The sequence below is a fragment of the Lepidochelys kempii genome, chromosome 16 (genome assembly GCF_965140265.1).
Source record: "Lepidochelys kempii isolate rLepKem1 chromosome 16, rLepKem1.hap2, whole genome shotgun sequence".
NCBI classification, from domain to species: Eukaryota; Metazoa; Chordata; order Testudines; family Cheloniidae; genus Lepidochelys; species Lepidochelys kempii.
In genome coordinates, this window is record NC_133271.1 from 16,990,257 (window position 1) to 17,003,335 (window position 13,079).

At 46.4% G+C, this 13,079-nt stretch overlaps 1 protein-coding gene across 2 annotated transcripts in view; it reads left to right on the forward strand.

The window, feature by feature from the left end:
• Nucleotides 1-13,079, forward strand: part of PTPA (protein phosphatase 2 phosphatase activator) — a 41,956-nt gene that overhangs the window by 13,697 nt on the left and 15,180 nt on the right. For both annotated transcript variants that reach the window (XM_073315012.1, XM_073315013.1), the window contains 5 exons: nt 506-631; nt 1,752-1,869; nt 4,091-4,190; nt 6,163-6,287; nt 8,583-8,683. In XM_073315012.1, the coding sequence (XP_073171113.1) occupies nt 506-631; nt 1,752-1,869; nt 4,091-4,190; nt 6,163-6,287; nt 8,583-8,683 (570 nt within the window). The remainder of the gene's footprint in view (nt 1-505; nt 632-1,751; nt 1,870-4,090; nt 4,191-6,162; nt 6,288-8,582; nt 8,684-13,079) is intronic.

Consider the following 13,079-nt stretch of genomic DNA (forward strand, 5'->3'; position numbering starts at 1 on the left):
GTATTCAGGCTAGGGAATTCCTTTTTTAAGATGAGATCTTAGACTCTGGAGTACAGTTATGTGACCATTTAAAAAATTTGCAACAATAGAGTATCTTATATGGCCGTAGTATTGCATTGTACATAGGTCTTTGAGTCCCTGGAAGAGATGTCTACCTGCTCAAGCTGCTGTTAATGAGTGGCTGTATCTGGGCTCTCAGAGAGCCCAGGTCAGTATGGGATGTAGGCTGTTGTCTTTTGGACTGGACTGTCCTTTCCTGATGTGAAGAGTTGGGGCTGGCCACTGTGGACCTTAAAGAGATGATGTGTGTCCCATTATCCCCTTCCAACCCTTGCAAGGTCCATTTGGAGGTCTGTGGCTCAATGCCAGGAGAACACTGGCAGGTGTGGGTAAAACAGAAATGCTGGAGCCTGGGGCAATGGTTTTAGGGTGACTGGCTTGTGCTTGTGTGTGAGACTTTCACCTCCTGTCTGATTGTGAGCTGTCACCCATTCTGTCCCTGTAGCCAATTGAAAAGCTGGTGGAGCTCCTGGATACCCTTGACAGGTGGATTGATGAGACCCCGCCAGTGAACCAGCCCTCTCGCTTTGGGAATAAGGCCTTCAGGACTTGGTACGCCAAACTAGACCAGGTATGTAGGGGTTAGGAAAGAGTCTCTTAGATGGTGGACCTAAAAGGATGGCTTCATCAGCAAGAAGTATGTCCTGCAATGATCATGGGAAGGCTGCCATCCTCATGTTGTATCTGGGCAGCCAGTAGATTCACCCACCAACTTGCAGGATTAGATGGGGACTATGTTTCAGGTCTTTTGATCTCAGGCCTGGTGCTGGTCTTGAACCCCCATGGGAGCACAGCTCACCTTTACATGCTCTTTGACAGGGTCTTTGTCCCCTGGAGGTAATCCCAAGGAGCTTCACTGACTGCTCTCCTTCTTTAACCATCCGCTGTGTACACCAGCCTATGGATATGGCAGATGGGAGCAGGCACGTGACAGCTCACGGCAAAGCTTGGCCTGTGTCAGCTGAGAGTGCTCACTCCAGAGAAGGCTCTGTGGAGGTCACGGAGGCAGAGCGCACTGTAGTAGACTGCAGTGCATTTACCCAGGGGCTCCTTCTGAGCCCATAGATACACTGCGATGCAGTTGGTTAAACTTTCGTTTCCAGGGCACTGAGTGCTGGTGAAAGGTTCTAGGTTGATGGCTTTGGAGACTGAAGTCCTCTCTCTCCAAAAAAGATACAGGCCAAGCTGTCTGCACACTGTTCCCCAGCATGCCGCAATCCTGCCCTGGAGAGACCACCTCCAGTGATTGTAGGGGAATTCACTCTCCAGGTCATCTAAGCCTGGAGCTCTCTGCTGAGACTGTCAACAAGTGGGGTGTCTGTATCAATGACTTATCAGAATGGATGCTTTTTAAGTGGAAGAAGTCCTAACAGTGGGCAGGGGAATAAGCCACTCTCTCTCTCTCTGACTAAATCTCTGCCGCCCCAACTGGTGACCTACAAATTCACCAGCCTGGAGACAATGAATGCTGCTCCTTATATTGGCCTGTAACAGGTGCTTTTGAATAATGTTGGAGTTCCTTATTTCCCCTAAGCAATCTGGTTTGTTGGAGGGGGTGGCTTGCTCCATGCAAAACCAACTCCAACCAATAGTGACTGTGTGTCCCTCCCCACACTGGAGCCTTATACCCACCTTTTGGCTTGTGGCACATCTAGGTTAACACTCGGGAACCTTTTGTTGTTGTGTTTAAGGAAGCAGAAAACTTGGTTAAAACAGTGATCCCCGAGCATCTGGCTGAAGCTGCACCAGAGGTAGCCGTGTACCTGAAGGAATCCGTGGGGAACTCCACCCGCATCGACTATGGGACAGGTATCTTCATATGCACACTTAATTCATCTAGCCTTGCTGGGCTTAAATTCCCCAGAGTGAATTCACCCCTACAGTCAATATATGCCATTGCAAGGAACTGCTCTGGATCATGCCAAGGCTAAAATTGGCCAAGAGAGAGCAGGGGATCAGAATCTGATTATACCAGAGCTGTGATTGATGTAGATTCTAGGCTGCCTCCACTTCAGTCCCAGGCATCTTAAGTTTTTCAAAAGAAGCATTCTTAGCTTCACTATAGCATCTTCATCCAAGGAGCTCAAAATGCTGTAGAAACATTAATTGACCATTGCAACCACTGTTGAAATGCTGTCACCTCTGGGGTGTACCATGGGAGCTGCATAACTGCGCACAGCAACACTGCATGATGGCATAGAACAGGAAGCATATGTGGAGTATTGTGTGAAGCTGAATCACAAGGGGGACTTTAAGGAGCTAAAATATAATATCTTGGGTTGGAATCAGATCAGGAAATGAGTTAGGTTTCATACTCTGCGAGAAGTGTCTTCAGCTTGTAGGTGGCCAGAAATGGTTGCTACGTGTGACGTAAGTACCGGATAGGATCTTTGAGACCTAGTGTGAGAGCAGAATCGGGCCCAGGGAGAAATGTCAGAATCAAAAGCTGGAGTAACTCCATTGGCTTTAGTTAGGTTACTTTGGATTTACATCAGTGTGAGAGCATGGACTGAAACTCCGAGGAGTCCCACCTGTGTGTATTGGAGGGAGAGGGCTCGGAGAGGAATGTCCAGCTAATGACTCAATCAAATAGCTAGAGTGAGGGTCATTGTAGCGTGCCAGGAGCCCGAAATATGTGACTTCTGTAATGTGCTGGGTAAGGAGAGGAGGAGGAGAGTTGAGGTAAAGAGACTTGAAAATACAGGTATGCAAATCTCATCACCAGCTGTGCTGCAGCTCTTGATCGCCAGGGGGAGATGTTGCCTTTGGTAAGGGACCTGTTGACTTAGACTGTCAGCTGTAGCTTGGCAAGGGAAATCCAGTCTCTCCACGACTCCTCTGTCTTGAGCATTGGGTTCTGTATTCTTTCAGCTCAGCACAGCTAGACCTTAGGTGCAACTTGTTCATATCCCAGCAACTGCACGGCTTTATAAAGTGGAGCCACCTCCTTTATTTACTCTTTATTGCCATAGTTTCTCCCATCCAAGGGGAAATAAAAGTGCCTTTCTGCATCCAGCCCCAATATCTTATGGGCTCTTCTGAGTGCTGCGTTTATTCTGCTCTCTGCATTGTTAGCCAGAGGACAAAGCTGCATAGAGCGGGTGGTCCATGGCTGACAGTTGGGCACCTTAGGGTGGTGATTTTCCCTGGGGTGGAGCAGGGCTAATGTCCCTCTGACATGGGGCCTTTTGAAAGTAGGAGGAAACCTTTTAATTGCTATTGAGTGTTTGTGTCCGCTCCCACATTCCCAAACACACACTCCCTGCAGAGCTCACTGGGTTATTCTGGAATCCTCTGGCTCCCCCATCCTCTTGCTCAGCTCATAAGAAAGGGAGTTGCTCCCAACACTCCAGTCTCTCAGTGCCTGGCTCTCAAAATATTTAATTCTGCAGTAAGATGGCTCCACTGAGCCAATGGGCCATTGTGGAAGAACCACAGAGATGAAATTGACATCTTAATTCCCTAAGTCTGAGCAGGGAGGGTGTTCATGTGTGGGTGCAGGAGAAGTGTTGTCTAGTGATTCAATTCCTGGACTAGATTCAGGGCTTCTGAATTCTGCCACTGATTCACTGTGTGGTCTTGGTCAAATCACATAACTCTTCTGTGTCTCAGGTTTCAGAGTAGCAGCCGTGTTAGTCTGTATCCGCAAAAAGAAAAGGAGTTAGTCTCTCAGGTGCCGCAAGTACTCCTTTTCTTCTGTGTCTCAGTTTCCACAATTTAGAGATGGGACTAATCCTTCGCTACTTCACGAGGGTATGTGTTTAATTTGTTAATGGCTGTGAAGCACTGTGGGATCCTTGGATAGCGGGTGCTATGTAGGTGTGAAATATTATTGTTGGGTGTTAAGAAGAGGAGGAGTCTCTTTTTTGTGATCTTATCCAAGTAAGAAGGAGCCTTGGTTGGTTGGGGCTCTGCCACTCATGGGGATGTGATTGCTGTGTCCTCTAAAGAGCCATTGTAGCACCTTCAGAGAGCTAATCTATGATGGGAATTGCCAATGTTTTGTCTGTCTCCTCTTCTTCAATCCCAGGTCACGAAGCGGCATTCGCTGCCTTCCTCTGTTGCCTGTGCAAAATTGGTGTTCTTAGGGTGGATGACCAGCTGGCCATTGTCTTCAAAGTGTTTAATAGGTGAGGCAATGCAAGAACAGGTGAGGTAGAGCTGTTCCTAGGGCATTTTCCCCACAGATCTGTCTGTGGTTCACTGGTCATAAAGCATGTGGCCTGCAACCACCAGTCCACCACACCTAATTCTCGCTATCATCTGGTCATAGTGTGCCCCCACACCCTTTGTGTTGTCACGCTGTCTGATGTACAGTAGTCTGTGTCCTCACTCCAAATCCAAGACCAGGAGGTGATTTGATCACTGTGTCCCTCCCCACACTGGAGCCTTATACCCACCTTTTGGCTTGTGGCACATCTAGGTTAACACTCGGGAACCTTTCGTTGTTGTGTTTAAGGAAGCAGAAAACTTGGTTAAAACAGTGATCCCCGAGCTGTGTGTATATATACCTTCATGGAGAAAATGCACCAGTTGCTAACAGGCTGGATAAAAGCATAACAAGACTCAAGGTAAAGCCAGACACATTCAGATGACAAATAAGGGATCTTTTTTTTTAACAAGTGGGGAGATTAACTAGTGGAAGAAACTACCAAGGGCAGTGGTGGATTCTCCATCTCTTAATGGCTTCAGGTCCAGACTAGACAGCTTTCTGGAAGATACACGGTAGTCAATACAAGTTATTAGGCTCAATATAGGGGTAACTGGATGAAAATCTGTGGCTTGTGTTACACAGGAGATCAGGTTAGATGATCTGATGGTATCCTCTGACCTTTCAGTCTGTGAACCTGCCAGCCGTCCATAGCTCCTCTTGACAGCTACCACAATGCAGGAGGTGGGGTTTGTAGTGATGCGAGCAGAGAACTGGCCATTGGGACGCCTACGTTCTAATCCCAACTGTTCCACTGACTCACTGTGTGAACTTGGGCAAGTTGCTTCTCCTCTCTGTGCTTCACTTTCCCCATCTGTAAAGTGGGGATGATCAATCCTCCCTCACAGGGACTGTTGTACAGCTTAACTCAGGGATATTTGTAAAGCGCATTGCGATTCTTTGGTGAAAGGGGCTAGAGATGGGGAAAGTGTCGTTATCAGGCAACAGACAGAAAAATTTTGCAGCAAAGTAAAATACACAGGGATGGTGTTCAAAAGCTGCTGCTCCCTTTTTTTTTTTTTAAATTGAATTCAGTAAAAACCTCAGTGCTGTGTTTGCCATTAAATCTATCATCAGGCCCAATTTTCTCTATGGTCTTGTGGCAGAACATCTGTCAAGTATGCAGCGTTATGCAGGGCACTGTATGCAAGTTATAGATCCAGGGTTCTGATCCTGGTCTGTAAGGAGCACCTTTAAAAGCTTACTCCCTCTTGTCTCCTCACAAATGGGCACAGAGAGAGGATGCAGAGTGATGGGCATGATGGAATATGTTCTACAGTGAGTCAGAGTTGTCATCCACAGGTACTAGCTCTATTTTCATCAAAAGATTCAGGGACTCTGCTGCCTTTTATGCTGTCACCATCACCCACTTACATTATCTCCTCTGGGCAAAGTGCTGATCCTTGATTTCCCTGCTTAGCCTCTTATGTATAGTTGAATGACCAAAATAGGCCCTGGGTAACTCTTCCTCCAGGGGCTCTCTGGGTAACATGAGTAGGGAAGGTTTATTTATACTAGTGTATCCTGTCCTCTGGTTAATCAAAAGGTAAAAATTTGGTACAAGAAAACCAATATCAGATATCCGTTAGCTGTAAACTTAACCCTGCTGTGGACCAGACTGTGTCAAACCTCTGCCTTTCACAAATGGGTTGTTGTTATTTGTTTCTCCTCCAGCATGGACTCTTGATGTTCACTCAGCCAGCAGGCTGTTGGACTGGATCAGGTGCTTGTGCTGGGTCCAGAGAGAACGACCTTGGGGCATCTGGTTCTCTCCTATATATGTAGATGGGCTTTCTGATTGGAAACTCACCATTGTTTCAGCAGGGAGGAGAGGCCTTGAGGCTTTACGTCTGATGTCTTCTATTAGCCCTTCCCTTTCTTCTTTACCTTAGGTACCTGGAGGTGATGCGGAAACTCCAGAAAACTTACAGGATGGAACCAGCTGGTAGCCAGGGAGTGTGGGGCCTGGACGACTTCCAGTTTCTGCCCTTCATATGGGGCAGTTCCCAACTGATAGGTACGAACAAACCTACCAAACTCTGGTCTCTCTCTTTCCTTCTGTCCTTCACTGGGAAGACCAGCAGTGGTTTGGGATATTTTTTTTGCAGCTAAGTGTGACTTTAAAAAAAGCTGATTTTAAATGTTTGCTTGAAGTTAAGAATTCTTGTTCTCTGCTTTCAAAAGAAGCAAGTTGGTCAGACTGTGAAAAAGGAGGGTTACAGTGGAAATGCTGAAACATCTTAAAGTATACCGGTTTTTTATTGAGACTCCTGTGTGTATTTTGGTGCTGAAAAGGACAGTGTATGCCCTGAGTGGGACTCAGATTTGGGTTTAATTTCCAGCTCTGCCATAGGCTCCCAGGGCCACCTTGGGCAAGTCACTTAATATTTCTGGGCTTCATTTCCCTATCTGTAAAATGGGCACATTTCCTTTGTTCTGTCTGTTTAGATGGTAAACTATTTGAGGCAAGGACATAATGTGTACGTATGACACCTAGCACAAGGGGGCACTGATTTCAGCAGGGACCTCTAGGTGCTACTGTGAACAAATAATAATGCATACTCTAGTCTGATCATGACAGGCAACATGCATCTGACACAATGCACTGGTTGGTCCACAGGCTAATTCTGCTTTGGAGCTGTGCTGTGAGATACCATTGATAGGAGCCCTCATCATATTGTTCGTTGCACAAATGTTATGGACCAGGAGGTAGCTGGCCAGGTCTAGTGGGCAGAGCAGGCATACAGTTTGGGGAATGAAGGCGAGGGTCAGCAGCAGAGTCAACTGCCAGTTAACAGAGCTTGGGGTCAAGCCAGAATTGGAATCAGGAATCAAAGCTGAGGGTCAGAGCCGAGGTCAGAGGTCAGATGCCAAATGCCAGAGCCAAGGGTCAAGCTGGAGTCAGGGTCAGAAGTTAGAGGCTGGGTTCGGAACCAGGATTGGTCACTGAGGATTGGCGGTGAGGCATAAGGGCAGAAGGAGAGGCCAGGATGAAGCATGGTGGGAACAGGAGTGAAGGCAGGGGTAAGGTAGGAGCCAGGAGCAGAACAGGAACAGGGTTGCGTGCAGGAGGTAGATACAAGCAGACTCCAATGCAGGCACAACAGAAAACCATCTTGTTACTTGGACAAACTTCTTGTTCCTACTCCTGGCTAAAATTGCATAGTTGGACCTATCGGTGCAGCTGGGCCATCTTCCAATCAGAGCTCCTGTAGGTGGGTGCCTTGGCTGGGGTTACAGCCCTAGTACTATCTCCGCCTACCTGGTTTCAGTAGCCACTGGGTGGAGGCCAGGATATGGCAGCTGTCTGGGGACTCCCAGGCCTGGGTTCAAGATCCAGGACATCTCAACTCATCCTATTGACTTGGGTCTACAGCCAAAGTCAGTGAACCTAGTGCATCACCTTCTTAGAGTTTAGGGTTAGAAATATGGCCTCTAGCGAGGAAGAATGATCTGAGCCTGATTAACATCCACTAAAATCCACTTCAGTCTCTAGTAAAATAATGGAGCAAACATTAAGAAGAGAGTATCTGTAAATATTTAGGGGATAAAAAGCTGTGACCAATGAAGTCATAGGTTTATAAGGAGCAAATGTTACATTTTTGAATTTCAAAATCAGTGGGGGAAAGGAATGGAGTAGTTGTAATATAACTTAATTTTGGTAATGTGTGTCTCATGAAATCTCGTAACTTATGTTGTCGTTGCTGGTAACCACACAGAATGGATGGAAAACTGGCTGGCTGCATGGGCATATACAAAAGCCAAAAAGAGATCTGAGGGAATACTTTAGAAGTCAGTGTTTGCTCGTTTACCAGACAGATGTAGACAAACAGAGAAGAGCCTTGGAGGAGAGCAACCAACCTGGTTAATAGGTTGATGAAAGATTAAAAGGACTAAATGTATGTAGCTTTGTAGCTGAGGGCCATGGGCTCCTCAACCTATCAGTATTTTAATGGTACAAACATCAAGGAGGGAAGATAGATGACATAGGGTGGCACAATGAAAGGATGAAGTGAAGACAGGTCACACATCAGGAAACCTGTGAAAGTGTCTGCCAAGGGAAGTGTGTGAAAGTCCCATCTATGGAGACATTTAAACCTCCACTGGATAAAGCCCTATGCAATGTATGGTTGGTAGGAACCAATCCTTCACTGACACCTGTGGTAGGTGACTTAGTATGAAACTTCTGTCTCTAACTCACCAGAAGGTATTGAAGTGGATTGTGTCTATAATGAGGGGCTGGAGCAGGAAGAGACCAGGCGATTTGACATTGGTTGGTATCTGAAGGACAGACATCTGAATTTTTTTTCAGAACACCCAAACCTGGAACCTCGGCACTTTGTTGATGAGAAGGTAGTGAATGAAAATCATAAGGACTACATGTTCCTGGAGTGCATCCTGTTCATTACAGAGGTGAGGGTGGGGATACTTACCCTATCGAGAGACTTCTCAGCTGTATTGGGTTCTCTTGGGTTTGGATTATTGGGTACCTGCTGTGGCTTTCTCCTCCTCCTTTTTATTTTTGTTCATTTTTGTGGAACATTTGGCTGAGCCTTTGTACAAGCCCCTGACTCTCCTCTTGAATGAGTTTGGCGGGGATGTTGAGAGTGAATGTGATGAAGCTGCATGGGAGATGGATCTGGGTGATTTAGTGGGATTTGCCATGGGCGGTAAATAAAGCAGATATATAGCCTTGGACACCTTTTTGGTTAAGGTAAGGTGTATGTGATTGCAGAACATGTGTGCTAGAAGGGTTGAGGTGGTGGTCCTTGTTAAGTCAGGTCCTTGTGACTGGTACTCCAAGCTATACCTCCCTCGGCAATAAGCCTCTTGACAGGGCCCTAGTGCCTCTGAGTCACCTGTGTGTGCTCCTAACCCACCACAGGGCCTGGGTCGCTCCAAATCCCAGCCTGGCCATTGGTTCTCTGCTTATTATTTATACTTATTAAATGGCCATTCTTGTGAGCTAGTGAGGAGAGCGTCCCTGGCTGATAATGTGTCCAGAACCATATCCGCATTAAAGTGTATCATGGAATCTTGGGATGGGGGAAATAATGCTGGCAAAAGATTTGGGAAAGCCCCTCTATGGTAACATCAGTGTATCTTCACTAGAGGGCGCTGTTTCTAAACTATGGTGCTTACTGCCTCCTGTCTGCAGCCACATGGTGTAAGCGTCTTGTCTGACTAATCTAGGCTGAGAGAAGGTAGGTGAAGTAGTAGCTTTTATTGGATCAACTTCTCTTGGTAGAAAGTCACCAGCTTTTGAGCTTCACAGAACTCTTCTTCAGATCTGGGGAAGGTAACCAGAGTGTTAGACCTGCTACTCCTGAGGGCATTCTGTGCCAAAAAATTTAAAATTCTGTGCACAATATTTAAAAATATTTTTTTAAGTTTTATTTGTCAATAAATAAATGAAGAGGCTCCAGCATGGCAGTGGAGAGCATAGGCCACTGGTTGCACGAAGATGGAAGATCACCCTGCGGCCTCCCCACCCCAGGACACAGACTCAGTCGTGAGGTTGCATCTGACTCTGACACAGCACAAGGCCTGGGCTTGCCCCAGAAACACCCTGGGGCCCTGCTCTTCTGTGCCAGGCGCTCCAGGTGTGGGGCAGGCAGGCTCAACCAGACGGGATCCCAATGTGGGGTGAGAGGATTCTGTGTGGGACAATCTGTGTGCAGGCCGCTCAGTGGGGGATCTAGGTGTGGGAGGATCTGGATGCACAGAGGCTCGTTGGGGTGGTTCCAGGTGCAGGGGCAATGGGACACTGCAGGGGATTCCAGGTGAAGGTGGTTGAGGCTCAGTGGAGGGGTCCAGGTGTGGAGGTCTCAGCAGGGGGGTCTGGTGCTGGGGGAGTGGGGCTTGGTGGGGTGGGGGTCTTGGTTCAGCCAGTTGGGGGTCAATGGCATGGGGGTCTGGATGAGGGAGCTCAGGGTGGTGTAGGGGGGTGGGGCTTGTCAGGGTGGGGGTTTGAGTGCAGGGAGCTTAGTTGGGGGTGGTCTGGAAGCAGGGGTTCTGGGTGCAGGGGGCTCCAGATATAGGGGTTGAGATTCAGTGGGGTGGGGTTCAGGTATGGAGGGCTGGGGGGGGGTTGGGGCATACGGGGAGAGGCTTGGCAGGGGTGTCTGAGTATGGGAGGTCCAGATGCATGGGGTTTGGGCGGATGGGGGAGCAACTCTCTGTACAGTGACCCTTCCCCCCTCAGCTGAGGGGTGATGGGGGCAGGAAGCAGGGGAGGATGCTGAGCTTTTGTGCAGCTGGGGGAGGTTTCGGGGGTTTGGCCTGACACTCCTTGCAGGGAAGAGGAAGTCCCGTCCTCTCCTGCCTCCAGCCCAGCCACTGATCCTTGGCTGAGGGTAAGAGCCACTTAGTGGGGTGTCCGCAGCCCTGCAGTGATTTGCCTGTCCGCTGGCTGCTCTGGGTGCCTGAAACAATGTACCTGCGCAGCTATGGAGTGGTGCGTGACTGCTCTTGCAGCTTCCCTTTGCTTCCCTATCAGAAAGTCATTTTTCTGCAGGGAAGCAAAGAAATCTGCAGGGGACATGATTTCTGCGCACGCGCAGTGGCACCAAATTCCCCCAGGAGCAAGGACCTGCAGGAGAGCTCTGTGAAGCTTGAAAGCTTGTATGTTCCACCAACAGAAGTTGGTCGAATAAAAGATATTACCTCAACTATTTTGTTTCTCTAATGTTTTGGGATCAACATGGCTACAATACTGCAAATAGTCTAGGCTGGACATGTATATGGTGCTCATTCCCATGAGGTCTCAGTGGGGAGAGCAAAGACTGCACTCTATTCCTGTTAGCAATCACTTTTCTGGTAACCTGCTAGAAATAGAGGCTGACACAATTTTTATGCATACAACGACACTCTTTTCTTGCTATTCTATGCCTCTGTGCCCCCTTCTTCTCTATCTCCTCTTGCTAAATTAGTGATCAAACAGACAGGTTCACATGATATGACACCCACCCCACTATAATCAACAGTATAGTGCATTCTTAAAAGTGGCATGTAGCTCCCTTTGAACCAAATCCCGAGAGGTGCTGGGCCCTTGGAACTCCCAGCAGATGCTGCTGGTGCTTAGTATCTCTTGGAATTTAACCCTTGATTTTCAGTTTAAAAATAACCTAGTGGAAACCAAATATCATTGAGAACATGCTAATGTATAATGCCAAAGGAAAAAAAAATTGTGTGGGTGGGGGGGTGAGAATCCATTTGTGCTTCCTGCTCAGTGAAAGCTGAAGCCAAGATGCTGTAAGGTTTATTGTTTACAGTGTTGTTGTAGCTGTGTTGGTCCTAGAATATTAGTGAGACAATGTGGGTAAGGCAATATCTTTCATTGGACCAGCTTCTTTTGGTGAAAGAGACAAGCTTTTGAGCTCATACAGAGGTCTTCTTCAGGACTTCAGGAGCTGTGTGTAACCTTGAAAGTTTGTCTTTCTCCAGCAGAAGTTGGTCCAACATAAGATTTATTTTAATTCTGTTATGTGTAACTTGTTCCTGTATTGAGGGTATATTACAAACACGCATCTCTGCGCACAGGTATAGAAAACTATAAGCAAAATACAGATGACGCTTGGTCGGTTGAAATGGATTTTTAAAACCTCTTTAGTCATTTTATTTTTTTTTTCCTTGCAAGAATTAGCTTTATGGCTATTGTTAAATAAATAAATATTTCTCTGTCTCACAAATTTAATGGGAGCTGGTAGAATCTGGATTTTTAAATTTACCATATTTAGCTGCTGTAGCACCACCTAGTGGCATGAAAAGCTGCTCTGGGTTCCTGTTGGGTGAGCCGATAAAGAGTCAGTCAGGACAACCTGAATGATAAAACATGGGATATTTTTAACCATATTTTCTCATAAATATTGTTTCAAACAGATTTATCTTTTGAAATGTAATTGTTTAGTTTCATGGACAAAGGTTGCTACTGCCACTAGGTGGAGGTATAACAGCTTTTAATACCAGCTTTCTGTCCATTAAATCAACAAGCTGAACAAACAACAAATATCATGGTAAAATAACAGGAAAAAAGGTTTTAAAACTTACTTTAATGCTTTTTTTTCTTCTAATCCCCTTGATTGAAAGCCTGCTTTCCCTTAATAACATTACATACACACAAAGCAAATGTCACGCTTATAGTCCTAGATTGAGTGCATTTTATAGGTACTGGATCATTCCTTGCTTTTGAACCGTTCAAAAAACAGCAACTGCTGTGGTGGTTTTTAAAAAAAAAAAAAAAGTACAGTATTTTCTCCGAGTTCTCCATTCCTTTGCCTTTATGTGATGTTTCAGTAATATAGATACTGGATTACATTATTTTTATATGTGTATTAAACCTCAAATTGTTAAAGTAATAGTCACTCAATGTCTGATTTGAATCCACTAAAACTCTTCTTTAGTGTTCTCTGTAATCTATATGAGTATTCCAGCAAATGTTACATAAATTGACTAATTATAGGGTGACTTTTAAAGATAGCTCCTAAATGGCTTTGGTCCCTAAATGGGAGTTCCCTGTGTGTAAGGGGAAGTAGAGTGTTGTATAGGGGTTAGAGCAGGGGACTGAGAGTCAGGAACCGTCGATTTCCCCCTCCCCACCCCCACCCCCAGCTCTGTGGCAGAGGGCAAGTAATTTAAAATGATCGCAAGATCTTTTGCGCAGGGTCTGTTTCTTTGTATGTGTTCCTACAGTGCCTAGGACAAGGGAACTCTAAGTGCTGCTGCAATGTAAAGAGTATGAACTGAACAAATCTCTGCCTCAGTTTTCCTGTCTGTAAAATGGAATTAACCCTGATGTGCTGGGTGGGGA